The 25,930-nt window shown below is 36.9% G+C and overlaps 1 protein-coding gene across 1 annotated transcript; it reads left to right on the top strand.

The window, feature by feature from the left end:
- Positions 1-231: 231 nt before the first annotated feature.
- On the top strand, positions 232-25,926 carry LOC105268503 (cyclin-dependent kinase 11B). Its single transcript, XM_011308115.1, has 9 exons — positions 232-391; positions 3,849-4,189; positions 6,828-6,894; positions 16,176-18,270; positions 18,430-18,793; positions 19,721-19,917; positions 21,094-21,483; positions 22,607-22,800; positions 22,942-25,926. Exons 2-9 carry the CDS (start codon positions 4,135-4,137, stop codon positions 23,015-23,017), a joined length of 3,438 nt encoding a protein of 1,145 aa, XP_011306417.1. The 5' UTR covers positions 232-391; positions 3,849-4,134; the 3' UTR covers positions 23,018-25,926.
- The last annotated feature ends 4 nt before the right edge of the window (positions 25,927-25,930 follow it).

Genomic DNA, 25,930 nt, shown 5'->3' with positions numbered 1-25,930 from the left:
GGGTGGTAGGGGGTGGTGGGGGTTGAAGAATGAGAGTTATTTGAAGACGTCTTGGAGGGTTGGAAGCCAAAAAAAGGTGGGAAAAAATGTTTGAGAGGACGAAACTGGCGTTTAGAGAGGGGATAAAGGACCGGCGTGTGAGAGTACCGAGACGGAGGGAAAGCAATGAATTGTCGGGTGGGGATAGAGCAAAATCATCGTAGAACTGTGGAACTAGTCGACCGAGCGAGTTTGCCGACGACGGTCGAGCGCCTCCGATCGATCAACATTTTGTTGATAAATTTTTTTTGCCGTGTTATATTGAGTAAATCATTGGAGCAATCAATCCGAAGATAATGCGGCAGATAGAATGCCGTATGATCCTCATAGACTGGCGTCACATTCAGATACGGTACAATTTCAATGTTTTTGTTGATGAGATGTTGATGAGATGTGTTGATCATCCCCGGAGATTTCACTGATGAGCTTTCTGTGATTTTATTTTGCATTTTCTTTCTCATTACTTTGAGTCCCGGAGAATTCGCCAGACATCTTTCGTCTCATATTTTTCAACAGTGGGTTGATAGAAAGTGGAGTTGAGTAAATGAAAAGCGCAGTGAATTCAAAGGTCATCTCTGTTATTTATTAAAATTTCATTGCAAAATGAAAATTCTGCACGAATTGCTTCAGCGGAGTAAATCCGAAATGACAAATACAAAAAACAAGAATACGATCAACCAAAAACGAAATTCTCAACCCTATTTTTCATTTATTATTTATATTAATGTATTTCATTTTCTGATTGGCTGTTTGGGGTTTGACTTGCTTATTTAACTCGATGGTTTATTGGAAATCGAGGCACTAATTCAACAAAGTGTTTCAACTGCTGGACTAGTATTTGTTGATGGGGGAAAGGTCAAGGGGTTGAAAACTCGACAAGTTGATTAGTTGGATTAAATGTCGGAAACGTGTTGTGGGATTTTCACGGGGTTTCATTACGTGATAAGACGATCATTTTCCTGGTCGCTCGATTATGTCGACGACGTGGGGATACGTTTCGCCTCGGTACACTACATCCCAATGAGGGTTGAGGGTGAATATTGTCATGACCTTGGTGGCAGTGGGGATGAAATAGTTGGTAGTTCAGGGCATGCGCTCTCCAATTTCACCGCTTTTTTTTTACTCTATTCGATTTTTTTTTTATTCCAGTCACTGCTTTCATTTATCATCTCTGATTGCACATCTTGACGTCATCGTTAATTAATGGTGGGAGGGAGAGGGAGGGGGGATTGAGGTGGGCATTTAATTACTGATTTGCAGTCTCTGTTGAGTCCGTTGACTCCGATTTTTGTTATGCATGGTCGTAAGGAAAAATTGCTAATGATTTGTTTTTTCATTGAGTTTATTAATTTATTTGATCCGTTCTCATGACGTTTTATGGAAATTATGAAAAGTTCTGAAGGGAGTGGGTGGGAAAATCCCACGTAATCTAGCGGAACATTCGAGGGTACTTGATGAAGAGAAATTATTCAACTTGAGATGAGAAATTATCATAATTTACCTGCAGTATTTCATCCGGACGGAATTTCCATCCGGAATTTATTATCAAAGGAAATATGGACTCTTCAATGAATCACTGCTGGAGTATTTCAAATAATTGTTGAGACTAATTTGTTTTCAATTGCTCATAGCGAAGTTAATTAGTGAATTAATGACAGCATACGATGCACACGTTTATGAGAAAATACAATGGAAAAATTTGTCCATCGTGAATGGAATATTTGAGGACTCAGAGGAAACGAGAATGTTTTAAATCGTTGTAAACTAGATTACAAACTTAACAAATTGGGAATTAAATTGACGGCCGGAGTGCATCATAAATGTGATTTTCAATGTCGGCTGGTGCGGGTATATGAAAACTGAATTTTATTGGCCGATCGAAATGCGATTTGTGGAAATGCAATTCCATCGCTGGAGGGAAAAAATCTAATTGATTTGAAAATCTGGGAAAAGAGATTAATTTTAGAGTATGTCCGCATAAAAATCTCCACAATTTCTCGTGAAATCCGTTGCTAACGAGGTGATTCCTCAATTATGCAGATGCAATTGATTAACCTCAACCTTTTTAACATTCTCTTCGAAAAAAACGGCACGAAGAGAACTTCAATATTCTCTCGGTGAAGACCATAATATTCATGAGGAGCACGGAATACCCTTGACCCATGTTTCAAATATTTTGATTGCACATCCTGCAGAGGTAATATTATTCCCTCCTTGTTTAATCAATAATTATCGTTAATTAGTACTTTATCAAACTTTTCGAATAATATTCAATCAATAGCCGCAGAGAATCGGGTGAACATTACGTTTGCAATCTTGTCTCATAATTAACAGTTAATAGTTCCCTCAGAACAATAACAACAAATAAATGAATTTATAAATCTGAAACATTATAAACATTTTCAATATTTTCTAAATCCCGTAATTTTATTTGAAAATTTACTGACGAATTAATGTTTAGTTGGCGTTATGCAATAATAATTAGTCAACAATCCTAAAGAAATGAGAAATTTAATACTAACCGTATTACATCAATAATAAATAATGACGAGAACAATAAATAAATTTAGGAGTCTGGAAAAAATAAAATATAGAATAATTGCGTGATTTTAATTGAATGTAAAAGAAAATAATTCAATTTTCGACGGATAAATTCTCCTGGGCATAAAATCACGAGAGACTGATAACTCGAGTCATAATATTCGATTGTTTCCCAACGCCTCTCGATACACATTGTAAATTCGAGAGCGCAGTCTCTGGGGGATGTGCAGATCCGCGACTATCGTTGGAGAAAAAAGGGAAAAATGACAGCGAGAGTTTTCCAAAGAGCGGAACAAAAAAGAAAAACCTAGACAATAAAACAAAGCCAGGAGGGCAAAAAATGGTGAGGATGGGAGAGCAAGGGAGATGGAGATGGTGTATTGTCTGTACCTCAGTTCTAGCTCCCAGTGCTCTATCGATTTAGGAAGGCATAACACGACCGACCTATACAGTTTTCCGTATTACGCCGACCGTCGGCCGAAGTTGATTGCCACGCCGACGCAGCCCCATGTATATATTCCATTTCCCCAGGTAGCAAAACTCCTCCAGGTTTCATTAAAAAATATCTCAATCTTCAGAAGTTGATCGCTCGTCACTGGAAATTTCGATGCAGCAGAGAATGTTCAGGCACTTGATGTACAGTAATTACATTTGACCCTTTTGATTATCATCCTGTATCCAGGATGTTCCTGGAGAGGGCTTTCACGTTTGGACATCACCTGTCATCCCCATGTGCTGATGCACTTCTTGTTCATTGTTCATTGCTGGATAGCTTGTCGTGACATGCATGGGTACAACCACTTCATTCAATGCATCTAGAGTATTGAGGGTACCTCTTCCCAGAAACCATTGAATTTTTCGAAAATTATAGTTGGAATTATAATCTTTTGACTGGTATCTTTTGTTAATTGTTCATTGATTTATTCATTTAATTTTTTTAATATTCAAGTAATAAATTCCGACATGTTTAATCTTTTGAAAAATCAAGCTTTCATTGGAAAATTCTATTAATTCATTTAACATTAATACCCCAATCTTCTTGAATTTTCAAAATAAAGGAGAAATTTAATGAAGAGTTCCGATTTTAATTGAATTCAAACTTATGTAATTTAAAATTTAGATGATCTTGTCACTGAAATTCCAACAAATTTTTGGCAGTTGACAATTCTTGGTCTTGACAATTGTCTATAGTAATTGTTTAACGAATTATTTTTGGAGTTCACCATCCCGAAAAATTCATTGAACCATTTGCCTCTTTTATTTTTCAGGACAAAAATGCGGGCACTTGGAAATTCATTGACTGCTCCGTAGACCGTAAGGACGACGAAAAAGACCTCAAAGACGATGACGGCAGAACAAGAAGAAAAAGGAAAGAGCACCTCGAGTAAAACCAGAAGAATGCAAAATAAGTGATCATGTGAATACTCTCCCTGTCTCAATGGAGATAAATGTAATTAACACCCACACAATACGGCAAATAATTACAATGAGTGATTACAAAAATTAAAATTGGAAATTGATGATTTACCTGCGGGATTCAAAACTCTGGGATTAATGTATCTCGAGGACTCTGCAATGAAGCTCGGGGATAATATGACAACAGCTGAACGTAAGTTTTTGGATAAAGAAAGTTTTTAATTGAAAACATTTGCATGCCAACGCATTTGCATTTATTTCCCCATTTTATTACGCCCACTCTCTCTCTTTTCTAATTAAAAACATCAACTCTTAATTAAAAACCATCCGAATTTGCTTTTTTTCTGCAATTGAATATTTTATTGTGATATAAAAGGGGTTGACGATAATAACTCAAAAAATTATTAGCTAAATAATAAAAAATGGAGAATTCTCAACCCTTCCGCTCAATCATTTATTATTATTCTATTTTATTCTCTAATTTGTTGGTTGAGTTTTGAGCTGATAATTGAATTCAGTGGTTTATCGGAAATGAAGACAGTAATTGAGGATTGTTGATGATTGCTCGAAAAATGATTAATTAGCTGCTCAAGCAGAGGACGGATGTTCCAGTTGAAATTAGCGATTCAGTGCTCTGTCAATTTAACAATTACCTTCGGTCTACGTCGGGAAATTGCGTCGCTGTTCTGATATGGTTCATGCTTATATGCACATACTACTGCGTGTAATAACTCATGGTGGAGTTTCCGCATTGGTGTATTCAAATCTGCAATAGTGAAGCCATTGATTCACCTTGTGCTGCACCCAGAAATGGATCCATCACTCTGTTTTTGACGGTTGAAGCAGCAGAAACTAGATAACGCAACTGACGTTGATAACAGGTTGATTCCGTTTTCTCACAGACTAATATAATCACTAATTACCCATCATTAATCAGACCTTCTTCTCCCTTTCTCCGTTTCCCTCTGGGTTTTTTATATCAAATTTCCCCCTAGAAAAGCGGAAATGCGGAGGAAAAATTGTTCTTCGCGAGATGAAGATGGAGACGAAATTTAAAATTGCACTGCAATTTCCCTCTTTATCTCAGAAATTGTGACATAGAGCAGAACATTGTCTGTTTGTTGAACTCGGGGTGAAATTTTCTCGTTTAATCTCTTCAAGTTCTCAAAACATCGAGAATCCCTCGGAATACAGAGAGTTGGTGTAGAATGAAGAACAATATTCTTGAGATGAAATTTCTGCTCTTCAAATGGAACTCATTGCTGTTACTACTTATTACGTGGAATGTCATATATTTATGAAGGAATGATTTAAATATAATTTTCGGAATAATAAACCAATTTGGGAAAAGATGACTGATTTTTTATTTTTTGAAGTAATCGATTTGGTCGCATGACTCATTAACGAAATTGCTTCTATATTGTTCTGATTATAATTATCTCCCCCTCTCTGTTGAATCGTAGGCTTTTATATAACAAGACAATTCTGATATTTAAACACAAGTTGAATATCTGGAAAACACGGAAATTTTACAGCAAGAAAATCTCATTCGTGTCCTTTAATTATTAAAATGATAATTATATATTGTAATCACGAAGCTCCTGAGTCAGTTTTAATATTTCTAAGGAACTTGTGTTTTTCACTACTGAATCGGGTTTTCAGTCTGTACTTTTTAGTCATTTCTGCATTATTAATAATTTCGCCATAATAAATAACTTTTTCAAATAAAAATAAAACATTCATTATAAAAAGTCATTGGAATTCTTGAGGATATATAATTTTGAATTCAATCCAAATTAAGAAGTATCAGTAAATTAACTATTTATTTGGACAATTCATAATTGTGAGAATATTCACAAAATTAACTGAATTGTTAATGAAAAACTACGCGTTTCCCAATTTTCAAGGTTCATTTTGTATTGTTTTGAGAATTGAGGCGAAAAGTCGAGGGAAAAATTATCGATAACTACTAGAATTTTTCTGCATAACTTCATGAGATATTCCAATGTAACAGTCATCGAATGCAATATCAAGAGCTAAAAGGTTAAATGTTCAATCGCCTACGCGAGTAATCATTCAAACGCAACAACTCTCCGTTACTAGAACATTGTAAGCCCCGGGGCGAACATTTTTATTTCTTTCTACCCGTTTTTCTCCTGTTTTTTCATTCCGGCAAATCAATAGTGAGGGATTATATGGGAAGCATCACGTAGCGTTCCCATTAAATTCGAGGGAAATGTCATGAGTGAGTTTCAACCGCGGCGGAATAAAATTCGGCTTATTGGATAATTATCAAGTTAAAATTGTAGCACAGAATTAATAATCCCGAGCTGAAATGATTCTGCGTGGATATGTTTCCTCATTAATTGTACAAGAGTCTTAGAAGTGGTTGTTGATATGGAGATTAAGGTAATTAATGCCGAGGAATTTAGGAATCCTTGGGGGAGATAATTGGAGGACTCAAGTATAATCAACTTGTAATTACTTGGGGCTATTTAATTGGGGAGTCATAGGGGTGATAAAAAGATTAAGATTTTTTTTATACCAATAGTAATCCTATAATAACAAAAATTGTGTTATAAATTCTTGCAAACGGTTTCATTAATATTTGTTAATTAATGAATGAAAAGTTATGAGGAATTGAATCCGAGATGATTAAAAACTGTTTTACATTTTCATTTGGGAATAATTAAATAGGAATAACAAGACAATATTTACGCGTGTAATAATGAATAGAAATTTCCGTTTATTTGTTTGTGCAATGCCGGAGGAATGACCGAATATTTAACTAACATCTCTGTTTAATTAGAACATCTCTGTTTATTTTGCAGCGTGCAAAGTTTGGAGAGATGTCCGTCCACGGAAAACCCGACCGCCACGAATTGGAGAAATACCGAGGTAAGTGTCACCTCAACTTGACAACACAAATTTAACACATGACAGGGCAACATCAAAGGCTGACATGCCAAGGGGTTTACCCAATTGTTTTTTCCCCATGAAAAGTAAAAGCGAATACAATCAACGGTTTACTGTTGACTGAACTCAAAAGCAATTAACTCCTTTCAAGTCCCTCCGTTCAAATGAAGTCTCTTCCGCTGGCAAATTATTCATGTCCCCTACTAAACAACATTTGTTGGCAATTAAAGTCCGACCTCTGACAAAAATAGCAGAGAAAAATGTATGATAAACCGATATTATCTGACCGATTTATCGAACAATATTGATATTTCCCCATAAATTCTTTCATCGACTCGAAGAGAAACTTTTTTCCCAGCTGCTTATCGCTGGATTTTATTTATATTCATGCAGACCTCTATTTTATCAGTATAGCAGTTGAACTCGGTTCTACGTAAAGAATCGATGGAGATCATCTAGACATTATCCAACGGGATTTCCATGGCACTGGATAAATCCGAAACAAATAGCCAGTGGATCCCCTATTTGAATCATAAGAGCAGATGAAGCCGAATGGATATTTTTTTTTTTTGGTCAAGGCCCGCCTCAAATAATCGGATGTCTTCCCTCATTTCCTCACGGTGTATCGACACGCAAATGGATATTTTTACTTCCCCTGAAGCTTTGATGCAAGGCCAATCGATTAAAGTGACCGCATGTAATGCAATGGAGCTTAAATCTGCCGGCTTGTTTTTTAAATGAATAAAGTAAGCTGAAGTTGCTGGTAATATCAATAGTCCCACATCAGAGGCTATGGGTGGATGTCATCGATCCATGTGGATTCATTCTGAGAATTTGTGTCAGAGTCCACACCCATTACAACTATCCAAGTGGAGCAACAACTTTTTTCCCTGAAAGACAATAATATTTCTCGTACTATAATAAAAATTATCAAATTAATTTGATATGTTGATCTGCTAGAAACTCTTGGGTCATTGATAAATAGCCATTAAGAGTGATTAAATCATTAGGATTGTTTTGAGGGTTTTGTAATTGCGGTGGGATGGAATTTAGGAAGAAGTGTTGGTATCGTAATGTTAAATATAGACAGATGTCTGCAGCTTCGTTGAGTTTTCAAAGCTGGGAAGCCATCCTGATCGTTCCAATCCGCTGAAGCACATCAAAGCTTTTACCTATCGTCATCATGAATATCTATCAATATCTATATTCATTCCTGCATGTTCTATGTGGGTCAGCTTCTTCCAGCCTTTTTACCTGTTCCATCGTCTCTGATAAGCGTTTTTGCTTTCCTGTAACAATAAAATGGGTGACAGCAAGAAATCTGGGGTAATGACTGATTATTATTATGGACACTTGTTCTCATGTACTGCGTTAAGGAGAATTAATGGAGTGATAATTAAATGATTAAATGGATGTGTTGTGGTGAATTTTAGTCCAGATTTCAAATTTAAATTAAGTCGATTTTTTTTATTTTACACGGTTTTTTATTATTATATTCTTCATAGGTAAATGGAGAAATCTCGTTGATTATTCAATGAAGTAATGACTCTTTGCGCTGTACGAAACAAAAAGGGAGAATTTTTTTATCTAAATTTCATTTATTTATGCATACCTCTTCTGTGAGGACGAATTTTGTATAAAATAAATTTTCTATAAATAGTAATCTGTAATCAAAAGTATTTCCATATTAACATGAGCTTAAATTCCACTTAAACATTTCAATTACCTCATTCCCCGGGAGAAATTCCCCTGAAATTAAATCCCCGATGAATTTATTATACTATTTAATCTCGAATATCAAGTTCTTGAGTCTAAAAATATTCTGAAAATGTCCATGATCCTGGAATTATTTTCGGTCAATGGCACTGGTGACTCGAAAGTACATAAACTAACTGATATGGGCACACTTATTCGTGTACAAAGGAAACCTCAACCAATACGATTCCTCTTAAATCAGCACAAAGGATCTATATGTGTTCAAGGAGTTCGCGTGCTCTCTTTCGAGGTCGAAACATGTTCGACGATTTTCGTGCAAGGTTCTTGAAGAAGGCAAAGGCTTATTGTCGTGGCAAGGGCTCTTCAGTGTTTCGGTCAAGGTTCACCAGAAGATTCCCCTCTAGACCAGGGATCAAATACCCTAACGCTTATTAATCAGCAGCTCAGGAATTTCTCACTAAAAATCTGAGTCTAAATTTCATATCAAAATAGTGTGAAATCGTTCCATTTTTTTTGTTGGAATTCCTGAGTTTTTTATCTGATTTATTGTAAATTTTCCATCGCCAATATTCTATTCTCGGGAGATGAGGAGATAATTAGAATTTGGAAAGATATATATCGGAAATTTGAGGTAGTAAATGGAGGAAATCTAGGTTGTCAATTCTTTGGAATTGTAGAATTTCAGAGAATTTTCTATTCGTGAAATTGAATTTTTTCTAACAGCGCAGTCCTCCCACCAACAACTTCGGTTATTTATCGGTTACTTGCAGCAATCCACGTGTTTAAAAAGTTTTTACACATGACTGCAACGGTTGATCGTTAATTTCTGTACGCAAATGCATATGACTTTGCGATAACACCAACAGTTGACGAAGAAACCTTGAACATATAACATATTGTACAGAGTTCGGAAAATCGTAATATGGAATTACAGTTACATAATTAACATCTGTAAGTAACCGGTCCACTGAATTATTCCATTTAATCTTTTTGCAGATAAAATTCAATTATCTGAATGTTCAACTGTGAAGAATATGTTTGTCAAACAGTAATTGACATCATGATATTTTCAAAGTATGTCATAAATTTACAATTTGAAATTACTCACAGCTCAATTACTCTACATTTTCCTAAAATAATTCACATTTCGATGCTATGGAACAAATTCACCAAAAATGCCGTTCTCTCGAATTTCCTGAAATATCGAATTCGATTAAACCGCTCGCCGTGTTAAAAAACATGTATTTTCATATTCCAGTGAATTCGTTTGTTCGTTTGCACTCGCATTGTTTGTTTTATCATTTGTTTTCTGAAAAAATCGTCCCCTTTCGATCAGAGTCTGCAATAATTTACAACGGGAGGAAAAGTATTGCAAAAAATGGACAGAAGCCTTGGAGCAAAATCCAAATTCCAGTTTTCAGTCGATATCTCAGAATCGAAGGGCGATGTCGATATTTCTATAAATACATCTTTTCCACGTAAAGAACAGAGCTACAGAAAAGGTAATTACAAAAATATGAGTATCTGCCTTCAGTTGCCAGATATTCTCGAAAAACTAGTGCACGATATAAAATAAAATAAAACCATTACACAGGTTTGGAGGAAAATTCAAATTTCAGTTTTCACTCGATATCTCAGAATCGAAAGGCGATATCGATATTTCTATAAATACATTTTTTCCGGGTAAAGATAAGAGCTATAAAAAAGGTAATTACAAAAATATAATTATCTGCCTTCAGTTGCCAGATATTTTCGAAAAACTGGTGTTGAAGAGAAGGCACTGGAAATTTGTCAGGAATGTGAGTGGGGTGTGAATAATTCTGTTAAATAAGTGGATATTTGGGGGAAATTTTGTACAACTGAGTAGTAAGGTGAATTGAGATGCGATGGGGAGGGGATTGTACGATTGTATGATGTTGGTTAATGGAGGAGGCGCAACCGTAGTGGAAGGGAACACGCGGTCCAAACTCTGAGCATGAGTTGCCGGTGGATTCCACTCAGACCAGAGTCAACCTCTGGATCAGACGCATGTCACAATAGTCACTCCTCATTACCAATGTGAGTTGTCAGTGAATTGTTGTTGACCATTGCCTAAATTCTATTAACAAATCATTTTAATCCAAAAAATTCAGTTTCCAAAATTTCTGAAATCCACCATCTGCTTCTCATACGTTGAAATAATTACGATTCACGTGGCGATAAATATTCTTCATTATTCCAATTCAATTTATAATCACCCTTAATTACGTTCTCATTAAATTATCATTTAAAACCGTGATTCGGGGGTCGAAGTTTTAATGTGAATTCAAAGTTTTGCGCGTGGAATTTTACTCATCGCTGTGACATTTACCGATTGGAATTTTTTTTGAGGTGAGTAGAGGTGAATTATTTTGAAATTTGTCAACTGCAAGAAGTTCGGGTGTGGTTGGAGATTTTCTATTGAATGGTTATTTACTCGTTGAGGATTTTTTGAAGAACCTCGAGTGCAATTGGTGTTGTGAAGCGGGAAATAGTGTCTTGAAACGTGTCTTCTGGGAAAGTTTGTTTCGAAGGAGTTTCTTTGCCCTTTGTATTTGGGTATGAGTATGGCAAGGCTGAACTTTTGATGAACATTGATGAAAAGTTCACTGGAAGGATTGGCTTTTCTGTCAGAACCAGAAGTTGAATGAAATGATAGAAAGATCGAGGTCCTAAATTAAAGTAAAATTTTCACAGATTTATCGGAAACTTTTATATCAACACAACAAAAACTCTATGGAATCTATTTAGATTTTAGTTGAAAATTTAGCGATGGTACAGGGTGGATGGTACATTTGCGATGGGGATATTAATTTTTTTGGGATATATTCTGGTCTAGGGAATCCGGAATATTATCGGAACTTTCGTTGACGTACAGTCGAATCTCGAAGAGATCCTCATAAAAATTCCTCTATTTCACTTCAGAGATTTTTATCGAATAACCTGAAAGCTAAATTAACATCCTATTCTCAGAAATTTCCAGAGATCGGCAACGGACACGTTTAGAACAGTTGTCAATTGATGGATTTTACAATCCAGTAGTTATTCAAGAAAATTTACAATTCCAGAGGGACTCGCATTATTCTTCGCCTGACCTTTAGAAATTTTGATTTATTCAGAGTGTCAAACCAATGTCGAAATTTCGACCTTAGTGATGACTTCGATAGCGATAAAACATGATAAATAGTTTTTGGAGGCACCATTTGTCATGGAGCTCTTGATGAATATCTCGGAATCCCAGACGTCTATTAAAAAATTCCGTCCTCGTTCGGTAAAAACTCCGAGAATCCCCTCTTTTTTTATCAATCATTAATTCATTTAGGGCGGTGACTTCAAATTATTAACAGATAATTAAATTCGGTATTAGAAAAAAAGTTTCAAATTCTTGCGGTATGATTACGACCAAAAATTGACAAGGGGAGGGGAAATTGTAAATACAAAGATCATTAATTCTTTTATCGTAGATGAAGGACGTATATCCGTGTATTTGAAAATGAATTAATTGTCGCAATGGAGATATAACAAATAATACAAAAACATAGACTCGTAATAATATGGTAAAATATTCAAATGATGAATAAAAAAATGATCTAGATTAGGTAATTATAGATTGTAATGGGAAATATTTTTTAATGCCGAGATTTTTCGATCTGAATGGACGAAAATCGATTTCCAATGAATTTCCAATGGATTTCCAATCGATTCCTTCTCCCACTCGCATCAATAAAAATTCTCAATATATTCACCCCATTTCTCCCAGTAAATTTCCATCGATAATCCTCAATATGCCAGTCTCAAGACCTCTTTACCCACATCCCAGCCACAATTTTATATCTCGGAGAATTTCCCAATTCCACGGTATAAGCCTCTCGTCTTATATAATACCGCGGTCCAAGTTCCGAGAGGGAATATCAAGAAAAAGACCGAACTTGAAGATTGCGGAGTGTCCGATAAAAAAATAGTCACAACAAATTTAAGACTGCGAATATCTCTAACTCCATGCGTTTATTATTTCAATTGCTTTTACTATTGATTCATCCATTCATTATTACAAAAATAAATTATTACAATTATTACAATAATAATTATCTTAACGAGTAATTTGAATCTTGAATAAAAATTACATATTCATTTTATCATAGTGTATGTTCCCCAATTTTTATCTGAATTCGCTGTACGAAAAAATGACGATATCACGATGTGCATTTTCTTATTCTCTTAATAGTTAATGAATATTTCTCTCCGTGCGGGGAAAAGTGTTCGGTAAAAAAAAGTGGTAGACACGGCACAGGAAAGGAAGAACATTTGGAATTCCATGTGTACGTTGGATCGTGGGATGTTGATTTATTCACCGGAAACTATTCGGAAATTCTCGCCAAAACGTGTTCTGCCTAGGGCCAACCTTCTCGCAATATTACAGTCTCTAATTCATAGGGTAAAGCTTGTTTCGGGGGAAGTGGCGCATTGCCATTTATCTTGACGACCCGATTCCACTCGAGATATGTTCATCGGATGGAAAAAAAAAACGTTTTGCAACTGGGGTACAGCATCCACTGCTGGTGAGGAATTTCAAGTGGGGGAAGTAAATTGATTATTCCCTCTTAATGACTGGTCAAGATTTTTGCCCCAACAGTTCCCCCATTACGATACGCCGCTAATTAATCGTGGAATCATTATTTCGACTGGATTAGTCTGCGTTTATACTCGATATCAGAATCGATATTAAAGCGTTTTTCCACGAAATTTCAATAATAATTATCAAATACACGAAATTTTTAATGAAAAAAAAAACAATTTTAGGAGCTTCACCAGTTGTTAACGCGCAACGGCGATTTGATGTTTTTTTATTTGGGATTCTTTTTGTATCCATTTACGTCACTACGACGTCAGTTACTCATTGATAGCACCAGGTCTCCACAAATATGAATAAATATTTGGTTTATCGATTCCATAAAATCAGGCCGGGAAGTTCTTGAGTCGGGGATGACTTGCATCAGCCAAAAAAGGGGGCATTTGAGTCAATATGTGGCTAGACAGGATTCGTGATAAATATATGATATAATTCAACCTAGAACCGCCTTTTCTTCCACATGTCTCCCCGAAAATAAATATAGTGTATAATGTAGGATATCTCTATCAAAAATTTCCATGAGTCATTTATTCCTGGCAGGGGCCGAACGATGTTTGTAAATTCAATAAATATTGATGCATCACTATAGACTCGGAAGACCGATTCCTTTTCTTCCGATCGGGGCAAAGAAAAATTTCCATTCACAAATACATTGTTTATTCAAATAAACCAATTTGTAAGGAAGCGATAAAGCGGTTTACATCTGCATACGGTGGTAAATTATAAAATTACGACTAACAGATGATTCCGGAAACTCTCAGGATATTTTTTTTTACCTTCGGAGATTATTAAATTTCCAAAAAAAATGTCATTATCCTGAGAGAACGGAATAGATAAATAATTGAAAGTGCTCTGAATAATTCATTAATTTGATACATCATAAATTCCATTTACCTGAGCTGCATGATTTCTGAGACAAAAAAGGGATAATGGATAATTTATAACCAGTCGGAAGATAAAAGCGAGCATTTCGTTAATTTTCCATTTAATTTCACCTTTTGAACCTGCGACCTTAAAATCCATCTCCCACCTCGACTTTTCCAAGTTTACAGTCCCTTTGAAGTCAAAAACATCGAAATGGTTTTCAACGTGAAAGGTTTTTCATTTCCGGCGTAATTCAGTGCGAAGGAGTCAAAGTTTATCACATCAATCAGCACTTGATATCACTCATCGATCATTTATTTACTAACATTGCAAATATTATCAGTATCATTGCGTCATGGTAATTGGGAAACAAGAGAATTATTGATGCAGAATTATTGTGCTCAGTTCAAGCTCATAGCTTTATCTGTATGAGTTTGTCGAATGTAAATAAACTACACATGCGTCATTCACGATCTCCCACGTTCTTTTTTTGAATTTTTGTTTTCCCTTCGATTGAAGAAATTGAGATTTCTGGCATTACGCAATAATTTGAGTGACATATTGTTCATAACGAATCGGTGGCTTCCGCGAGAACCCGAGGAAGTAACAATCAATTCCGTAATTCTCCTCATTACGTCCGTGACATCATTACTGTTTTCCCAGTCTCATTTCATTGAAATATTTTTTGTTCGTCATCCTCGAAGAAATTTCAAGGATATCAATTCACAATATTCTACGGAATTGAATTGCTAATATTTTGTTAACATTGTTGTGCTCCTCTTCTGTAGTTATTTATTCCATAATTATCATCGTGGGTGATAAAAAGCGAGAACAATTGAATTTTTTTCGTCCGAACTCGAGAATTCACAGGATAAAATCATGACTGAAGCGGTATAGTCAGACCCCCTCCAGGTGTAATTACGCAGTGGTAAACAAGTGACAGACAGATGAGAGTAACAAAAATACAAGGAGAACAACATGGAAATAAAAACGTCAAACAAAACCAATACTCTTTGATTTCTGTAGCATTGACTTCTTTTTTCTCGTGAAAAAGCAGATGTTGCACTCACGAATCTCGATCACGTCTGAAAGTCAATATGGAGTAGTTGAAGAATCGCATTTGCTTTTCTCCTCTGTGAGTCTCTATTTTTACTCAATCTACTTTTCTTAACTTTTCAAGAGGCACTTCAAAAATTGCAACATGAACTTAAAAATCTGATGTTAATCTACAACATCCCCAAGCGTTGGGGCTAATCACCTCCCCTTTCCAATTTTCATTAATCATTGCTTTTTATTTTTAACCCGAAATATCAATTTTATCGATAAAAATGTCAATCCGCCCTGACGTTTATTGCCCATAAATTACTCGTAGATGCCAAAAAAATAATAAAGAGCGTCAATTAATTATCGTCAAATAACAAAACGATAATCACTCTAAAATTTAATTTAATCTCCAGAATTTGGGCTCAACTTTTTAATCGAATAGACGGATTGAATTTAATGCAATCCGCTTTATAATACTGTAGTTTATCTGTACCTAACTGAATGGCGCTTTCTTGTGCTAATTGAAACTTCCAATTTTAATTGTCAATCAGAAATTCATTGATTGTGGAAATTTTCACTCAGCTGGATGCACATTACGCGATAATGCGTGATTCCTGGATTAATGAGATTCATGGTGTATTTATAATGCGCATGTATTCATCGTGTACCACCATTATTCAGATTCACAATTTACACTCCTCACATATTCATATTGTCGATAAACATCCCGTGATAATATTAATATTTACTGTTAACCGTTATTTTACTGATTTATATTCTCTACAAAATCCATTCCACAATATGTAAATATAACATTCCATAATATGCAATTATATAATTTTATATAATATTATAATCAGTTCAATTATTTTACAGACAAGTAATGATTTTCAAAGAATATTCTTTGAGTCGAAGATTTATTCTGCCCCGCCGACTCGTAAAATAAATCTGAGCAAAAGATCTCGAACAAACCGAAATTTTTATATTTCAGACACGTAGCAGTTGACGAAGAGTCTCCAGGTTCATCCTCGCGGCGTCTCCCAGGGACATCACCAGAAACGACAAACTCTCCTCAGAATATATCCCCAGGATCTCCAGGGATCACTGAAACCACTGGGAACCGATCGTCGCGGGGTAATAGTCATCCAACACCTGAGGAGTCCCGGAAGAACTCAAGAAGTGGTCGAATAACACCCGAGAGAATAGTCAATGTTGATAAACGAGTGGAGAGAGAAATCACAGTGGTAACCGGCAGTTCCAATTCGCCGGAGGTGTCGAATATCAGTAACCAGAGGAGTGTAATTTCCACGATTCTGTCTGTGAGGGACAAATTGTCAGGTAGCATTGGTACCCTCAGGGAAATACCGAGTGCCGACGTGAATACGAGACTAAAGTGGGGGAGTTGCGTCCAAGATAGTTGGCACCAAGACTCCATCGAAAGCTTCCCTGATTTAGACTCCAGGAAGGACAGTGCAGTGTGCCTCGACGAGGATCTCACAGATTCACTGCCTCAAACAGAAGACCAACCCGGATTGATCCCAGACATATGGACACGAAGGATTCCCTCAGTGACTAGTCCTTGCCTCCAGAAGGACAATGAGAGCCTTGACGAGGAGCCACTTCACCGGAAATTATTAGAAAAGTACAGGAGACCCCGAAGAGAGAGCAGCGGTTACTCCAGTAATTTGAGTACCTTCGATGAGGACAGGAGGAACTCAACGACCGATGCCCACCAGGTCCTATTATCTCTGCGTCGAAAATCGTCGACGAAGCGATTCACGAGATTTGGAAGGGACGACGAGACCGATAGAATGCCAACGACGGAGATTTATCGAAAAGTCTCCGGGGCGGGTGTCGAGATGCCAAATATCGAGGAGCTCAAGGAGATTCGCGATAGTTTTCAAGATGACCTCAAGGGGTTGACTAAGCTCGACGCATTTCCTGAGGTACCAGTGCTAAGGGAACGACGACGTTCCACCAAGAAATCAATATTCGACAAGTTCGATGACAGCGAAACAGAGATGTGTAAGAGAATCAGTGGAATTGCTGTGGAGATGCCAAATATCAACGAAGACAGGGAACCAAGTGACGTTGAAAGAGCGAAACAGATGATAGGAACTCGAGAGCTCGTTGACAGACTTTCGGAGACGACCCTGACCGCCACTGAACCCCTCCGGAATCGATCAGGTGAAGAATTAGTTGTGAAAAACCGTTGTCCGACACTGGAGCACTCGACACCACCAGAAGCTGCGCGAATACCGAAGCACCACGAAACCTGTGATAAATCTAGTTCCGATGTGACGGACCTCCAAAGTCATCAGAGAAGAATGAAACTGACAACGAGATCTGAGAGTAGTCGGTACCAGGATGAGACAGCCAGTCCGAGAAGTCGTCAGAGAAAGCGAATGGTGCATCAGTTCAGTTCCCCGTGCTCGTCGACTCTGGAGCTGGAGAGAATTCCCGAGAAGCCATCGGAGAATTCACCGGAAGCTTCCCAGAATAGTACGATAATCCTCGTCAACTCTGTGGGATCTTCAGAGGATAGAAGCGAGGAGAATGAAACGAGGCATGACGAGGCTCACGATGCAAGAAGAGCTCTCCCCAAGTCCATCAAAGTTTATCAACTCCTGTCGACGCAGTCTGAGGATCGAGGGGATGGCGAGCCCCGACTAATGGACAGGCGGATTTCCCTCCAGATAACTAGGCAAGAGGACGAATCCGCTACTCTAGCTTCGCCAGAGGACAAAAGACTTCTTCATGCTGATAGTGTTCCTCTGCTGGAAATTCCTACGGCAGATGAGCACGAAGCTGTTCATGTACAGTCGCTGGATGTGCGGAGATTGTCACCGGTGAGAAAACTATCGTCACCTGGTGAAGTCGGTATCACACAGCGATTAGTCGGGGACAATGGAAATGTGGGAATCAGACCGATTTATCCTTACTGCCCTTATTCACCGTATGGCAGCCCTCAGGGCTCACCGAGAACTCGGAGAAGACCTCTCAGGGAGAGTCGACGGGTTTCCATTGACAATAGACAAGGCGCACTGCAACTTAATCAATACAAGTTGCTTGATAATATAGGCCAGGTAATTAGTGTAATTTAATGAATTGGGACTTGAAAAAATTCTGCCCATCACTGACAATTAGAAGTTAATCATTTGTCACATTTATTACATTGATTTTTTCATGTGAATGGATGAAAATTTTGAATTAGTTAATTGTAAGGATGTGGTAACGATTTTCAGGGCTCATTCGGAATAGTGAAACTAGCTTACAACGAGGAGGACGAGACGCATTATGCAATGAAAATACTGAGTAAGAAGAAGTTGATGAAAAAAGCGGGAATATTTGGTCGAATGGCGCCGGGGAGGAAAGGGGCATCCAACCCACTTGCCAAAGTTTACCGGGAGATAGCATTGTTGAAGAAGTTGGATCATCCAAATGTGGTGAAACTTGTTGAGGTGTTGGACGATCCCGACGAGGATAATTTATATTTGGTGTTTGAGTTGGTGCAGAAGGGCGAAGTACTACTATTACCAACGGATAAACCCCTGGATGAGGAAACAGCGAGGAAGAATTTTCGAGACGTGGTCATGGGAGTGGAATACCGTAAGCTGCACTTATGCTTTTGAGAATGTCATTCTATTCGATTTGAATAGGTCCCCCTTCTATCTATCCCACAACTTTTTCCATAAAACTTCAACACTTGAATTATTCCCCGTTTTTGTTCAAAAAACGATAATTCTTCCCTGTTTGTTTATTCAGGTTTTTTTTAGGCATTCTCCATTGGTTTATATTAAAAACTTCAATTGAATTTGGGATTGGGAGCAATTGGATACAGAACTTTTGTGCTAATTAAAATTTCTGTCTCTCCCTTTCGAGTTATTTAATTGAGTTCTGAACAGTTTGATTATTCAACCCTAATTTACAGATTATTCAATTTGCGGTTCGACGTATGATTGAAGTTAATGTAATGATGATGATATTCAGCGTAATTGTTGGTGCTCCTTTATTACATGTTAATTGGACTCAAACCTAATATTCGATAACCTTTCGCATTGGATAATTTCATTAACGTCGCTCTAAATATTCCAACGACCTCTGCCACAATTTTCATGTTGACGAGTGTATCACCAATGCGTAAACAAATAAGCTTAATTGAATGCTTTAATTGAGTTGCATTTGGGAACGATTTTCAATGGCAGTCAAACATTTTGCTGTCTCTTTTACCCCATGTAATTGGATTTGCCTCCTTTCTTGAATATTCAGTTCAATGCGTTGACAGTTTCACCGCTGTCTAGTACTCGTTTTGTCCCTCCACAATTCTCAATTCATTCATAGAATTAAAATGAAATTCGATACAATATATTCATTAGTTCTTTGCAGTGAACCCTCAAATTTCTAAAATAATTGGGAATTTCGGTCAAGTATTGGAGTTGAAATGAATGTTTTTCGATGGAAAGAGGAGGAGTTTGATGGATGAATAGTCTGGCGTTTTTTTTGGGTAATTGTACCCCTGTTAATTGACGTTTTCAGTGCATTACCAGATGATTGTTCACCGGGATATAAAACCGAGTAACTTACTGGTTGACAGCGAGGGACATGTGAAGGTCGCAGACTTGGGTGTAAGTGCAGAATTGAGGGCATCCGGTGAACTTCTGTCTGGTTCAGCTGGAACACCAGCATTTGCTGCCCCTGAAACCACCACCCCAGGGGCTCAGTATTCCGGAACAGTGAGTATCGACATCGATACCATCGGATAACTCTCATTCTCTCGTTTACTCTCATCTCACTGATTTCTCATCCATTTTTCCCACCGTCCAGGAAAAACAAACGTATGTTATTCCAGCCACTGTATCAATACTCTCGTTTCCTCCTCACATGCCACATTTTTTCGTTTTTCTAATCAATTAACTGTCCAGATTATTCCACCGACTTTGTTACATCGTCTGCTTCATCGATCTAATGAACAAATGAGAGAAAAGGGAATAGTCCGAGGAAAATTTAATAGAATCTCCGTGTGTGTTTAACGAACTGGAAAATTAAAAATCAATATTCGGTCCCATTATGGCATATTGCCACGAGTGCTGGCACAATTTTTTATATAGCATGTGAGCGTTTATAAGTGGAAATTGAAAATTCTTATTATCTCCATTTCTCCGTGATTTACTAGATTTACTGATGTATAAAACTCAATTTGTCAATTAAATTTCGCCTTTCCCTTCTCTTGAAAAAATTTATTATTTTTTTTCAACAGAAAAATTAAAAACGTAATTAATAAAATGGGAATGTATTTTTTTACGATACGCACATGACGGTTCACCGAACTCTCATTAAATCCAATGATTCGCATGGGGACACTTATGGCACGCGCGTATCTCTCGGCGTAACAAAGTATAGGTACGTGTAAGAGTTAATGAAATAAAGCCACAGTGAGATGAACTTTTGCACGAACGACAGTCGAGGGATCCATTGGGGTCGCACGTTTGTTTTATTGTTTGGGTCGCCGTTTAATTGGTTTGTTGATTGAAGCCAACTGTCCAATTCCATTTCACAGACGTATGTGACAGGACTGCGTCCACCAGTTTCGTGGATCCCTTTTATCCATACTTTAGAGTTCGTCAAATTCCTTTATTTTTTCAATTAAATAGAGCCACGTGGAGAGCTACACGTGTATATTTTTTCTCTCATCCAAATACAAGTGTTTGAATTATTATTACTCACAGTTAATAAATCTTAACAGCCTACTCTTACATAATAATTATTATTTTGACAATTATATATTTTTTATATGAAAATTGGCATAAATATCTATTTAGACAAAATATATATATATATTTTGCTGTAAATTTATATACATATTGCAATAATTCATAGAGTTGTATAGTATTAACGATTTAATTTTTTAGTTGTGCGACGTGTGGTCTATGGGTGTGACTCTGTACTCCTTGGTAACCGGAAGAGTCCCCTGGGACGGATCAGGAAGTATAATAGGTGTCCAAGCTGCAGTTCGTTCTGAGCCGTTGCGCTTTCCTGATAAGCCCGCGTTATCAGACGATTTACGGGACTTGCTATCGCACATGCTCGCCAAGGATCCGGCAATGAGGTTCACATTAGACGAGATTAAGAACCACCGGTGGCTGACCAATCATGGAAATGAACCACTACCCACCGAGGCTGACAACTGTCGACTTCCGGTTACAGTGACTGATGAGGAAGTTGCTCGGGTTGTGACTAGAGTACCAAAACTCGACACACTCATTCTCATCAAGACAATGCTGAAGCAGCACAGCTTCCAGGTACTAGTTCTCTCATTATTTTATCAAATAGCCAGTACCAATTTGTCCTTTTCTGGAATCGATGTAATGTTATTGCATCTGATAATTATTATGTCGACCCACATCACCGGGACATTTGCCATTCGCCCAGCATTCCTATCTTCTGCTATTCCCATTCACATCAGGCACAGAATTTCATTCAGATTCCTCCAGAAACATTCAATCGACCGCCACAAAGACACGTCACGCCCACCGATCTCCATTCACTCTCATTGCTGTTGTAATTAAATTGAACCTGTCTTCCCCTTTTTCGATTAATCACGACTAAATTATTCCCAATGTTCGGCATTCAGAAGTGTTTGTAATACCAGATATCCTGAAATTTATTTATTGGTGACACATATCTCCATTGAAGAACACAATTCCATTTGAATTTCACCAGACACAGTGAATCGATGGAAAGGCGTCTATCACCAGCCCACACGCTCGAATCGTGATCAAATTAAAAATCGTGTCAATTAATCACTGAAGCATCACGCGAAATCCCATCAGAAACTAACTCAGTCAATTATCGACTAGTAGTTTTGCATTCAGAGGTAAATACTCGTCAACAAATGGGACAAATCGACCTCGCATTTTCCATGAAGACAAATAAAGACAAAGAGGTGTCCTCGCACGTCTAGCCGGAAGTTAATTTATCGTTATCGTGTGGCGTCAATGACTCACGATCTCCACGTGGTACGTCTCCCGCAGTCTCTCACTCGATTGATCCAGCATTTCGGCAAGTGAATACTTGACCCCGTTACTCCACCAATCGGTCAATATCAACTCCGGTTCAAGGAAGGCCATTGCTGCTGTAAATGCTGTACTAGCACACGTCATTTAACTATAAACACTGTTTATGAGGGACTGTTCAGGCACAAGGTTAATGACGCGTTTCACGAGGTGTTGTAAATCTTTATGATTTTTCATCCGGTCTACAGTCCCGGGACTTATGACTTCAACTCTTGCGCTTTATGAATAATCACTTGTTTAAAAACCAATTCATTTTCAATCCTTGAAATAATTTGTGCAACAGATTGTTCGTGTTTTCTCATTAGTTTATTATCATTTGATACTATTATTTGACAATTCTATTTTCCAGAATCCATTTTTACCGAGGAGAACGGGAAAACCGCCGGTGTGTGAGGGAATCTCCGGTTGTCTGAAGGCCGCAGCCCCAGGTAATTGTGATGGAGCTGGAGTCAGAGAGACCACGAAGAGCAGAACTGAACAATTTCATAAAGCCGGCAGAAGCAATTCCGCACCAGATTCATACGAGTGGCAGACGAATGGAAGGTAGGATATTGTTGCAAAAAAATCAAAATCCTTTTCAATCTTCTCACAGTTTATGCACAATGATGAATTAATTAAAAAATCCTGTTTAAAAAATCACCTCAGGGGAATTTCAATGAATTAATCGTTGACGATTTGTTAAAGGCAAGTGTCGATCGACATGTCACTGCCACCATTGACAGAAGCCAGTGTTCAAGAAGTTGAAGTCGAGAAACGGTGACGTACAACACTCTCCATTGACTCAAATGCTATGAGAAAATGATAGGGTTAACGAATCAGTGGGGACCAATCAATCGTTGTTTGATACATCAATTGTTCAACACAAGTGGGAAAAAATGACAAATAGTTTGTACGAACCAATGAAAATTCAGCTTCCAGATTTAAGATATCGATTTTAGGACTGCAGTGATAGTCTCCCGCAGGTACATGAGGATGTACGTAATTCGCGAAAATACATAATAGCGAGAATACGTTTATAGCCGGAATCTTGGGAACTGGGAACTGGAAGATAATCTGGAGTGGAAAAATCTATTTACTTCCAAACTATAGAAGTGATTGAAGTGGCACGAAAGTAGTTGGAAGGTTGAGTAAAAGGGAATTAAACTTTTTATCGTCACGTTCATCGACTTTCGGTGAAAAACCACCACTTTTTTTTGTTCTTTACTCGTTGGATCAGATGAATGAGTCTAGATGAGCGGAATGAGGAAAAGAATTGAGCTTGTGGGATTTTAATGAACAATTTATCAAATTTTAGAGGACCAATAATTCGATATTATTTTTGTCACTCTGTCCGTGAGGTGATGTTTAAAAGCCTGTCGACGGATTGAATGACAAAAATTATTGTTCGTCACTCGGCCGAAATTAATTTTTCTGATGATTGTGTTTAGATTCTTCGGCTTCATCTCGGATTCGCCTCACAATCGCCAGAAAAATTCCTAATGGCCGTTTTAATTCAATAGCGAAGTTTTAGTCGTTCTCTGAAAATTTTCGGAATTAAAAATCGATTAATTGCAAGAATTATGCCAGGACTCATTAATTGCGGAGAACTCATTAATTGATTATGATTTTATTTTAGTTTTGTTTTAAATCATTAGTTTCTACAATGATGATAAAATGAATGAACAATCGCTATTGAATTGATTTGATATTGGATAAAAGGGGTAAATAAAATATAAATGTTTATTGCCAGTGAATTGACAGTTATCGCTCTAGCATTCCAAATGTTTAAGGTATTTATCTGCGAAATGATATTGTCTATTTCAGATTTTACCAATTGAATGAACTTCGATCGTTCCTCTTTTATTGAATGTTTTTCAGTTGAAATCCACAGGGAGAGAAAAATACAGGAAAAATTACGTGACTAGTCACGTAATCGTGGGCGGAATCATTGTGGATACCAAGGGAGGTTGCAAATTATCGAACAAATTTTGCCAGGAAGCAGGGACGGGGTCGGAAAAATATTGAAAATTCGAAAAATGTAAAAAATTTAAATGTCGAGGAAATTGTAGCAAAACTTACGCCTCACGTTTAGATTTCAAACAGTAATTTTTATGGAACTTGTTACGTACTTTTTTCATTATTTTTCTCTCCGTATATTATTTTTCAGATTCTAAAGGCAAATGTAAATATATAAATACGATCTAGTTGTTGTTATTAATTACAAATTAAACCTGAAAATGTAGCTCAATCGAGCTAAACTTGACGAGTCATAATTCGCTTGATCATTCATAAATTTTTTTATCGATTAATTAATCATTTTAGATAGAAAGATGTGTTTTTTCTTTAAAAAATATATGTAGTTCAATGTTACGGGGTAATAAAATGAGAGCTAGAGTAATTGTACATGCAATTATTCGTTCAATAGCTAATTCCAATCGGCAAGTATTGGTGGTCATTGGGTGAATCATTACTGAGACCTAGGGGGACCACACTAATTAGAATTTAGTCGCGTTAATGAATAATGTACTTTACAAATGATATTCCCAATTCATACCACCACTGCGATAAAAATGATATTTTATCTCCTAAGAGATGAAAATGATTGATGAAAATTTATCTAATCTCGACCAAAATATTCACAAATCTATAGTAAAGATTCTTCATTAATCAATCAATCCATTTTATATTTACCTCGAGGTGTGAATGAAACTAGTTGGGTAGAAAAAGGCTGTATTGATAACGCAATTGCAAAAAAATCATTAGAATCTGCGTTGAGTGAGACGTTCATGTGATAGACAGGGTTACTACCACGTAAACTTATTTACGGGACTTAAGGATAGAATTAAGAATTAAAGATTATTTACAAAGAATTATCACGGAAATTCTAGATATTGCGCGGTACTTAAAACTCGCTTCATTGAATTGTTCATTCTTAATGCACGCATGACATTCTCCGGGAAATTCTATTGAAATACTTCAAGTTTTCTTCAAAAATTCTTCCTCACTATTACCTTCTATTTTTACATTGAAATATCAAAAACTGGAAAGTGCCATGAAACTTCAGATAGAATAGGATTTATCTTTGAATTTTCTCGTACCTAGAAAATTTAATTTATTAATCTTCCACTATTGACTGACTTATCGAGATCTCATTGCAGATATTGATGTAGTGAGGTAGAGCGTGAGATTTCTAAGCAGTAAATTTGGGGCCAGTACATTTTTTAATGACTAAAATTCAATTGCTTGCGCTATTGGCCCAATCGTTAGCGATAGATTCAACTAAATCATTTGTTGGAGCTAGTGCAAAGTCGTCTCATGACTCTTGATGATCACAACAGATAAATACTTACCAAATGATGCACAAAATATTTTATATATTCTACGCACTCCTTCGAATTTCATAGTTCATCGACTTCAGTACGCACATTTCATTATTTAAGTGTCGTGATATAGATATTAGACTTTTCGATATTTAATGAGAATTTTTCAATCTCCATAATCACGTTCTTCTACTAATTCAATTCGTAGCACATAATCGACAATCAATTATTCATTCTGTGAGGTAATTAAAGCCAAAAGATCGAATGATGACGGTAGAAATGATCACTCTAATTCATACAACGTGTAAAAAAAATTCTTACTTTAATTGAAAATTGTAATGCAGTGTATAATGAATAATAATTCTTCTCAAAAT

This window comes from Fopius arisanus, unplaced genomic scaffold (genome assembly GCF_000806365.1).
Source record: "Fopius arisanus strain USDA-PBARC FA_bdor unplaced genomic scaffold, ASM80636v1 scaffold00058, whole genome shotgun sequence".
NCBI lineage: Eukaryota > Metazoa > Arthropoda > Insecta > Hymenoptera > Braconidae > Fopius > Fopius arisanus.
Note: the sequence above shows the minus strand (reverse complement) of the source record. Positions and strands in the feature narration are given on the sequence as shown.

Bases quoted from the DNA above. Each gene is read 5' to 3' on its own strand.
- LOC105268503 (XM_011308115.1), top strand. From the start codon at position 4,135: ATGTATCTCGAGGACTCTGCAATGAAGCTCGGGGATAATATGACAACA. The intron at 18,271-18,429 runs GTAATTAGTGTA...AACGATTTTCAG, and splicing joins TGCTTGATAATATAGGCCAG to GGCTCATTCGGAATAGTGAA. The intron at 22,801-22,941 runs GTAGGATATTGT...GATTTGTTAAAG, and splicing joins GAGTGGCAGACGAATGGAAG to GCAAGTGTCGATCGACATGT.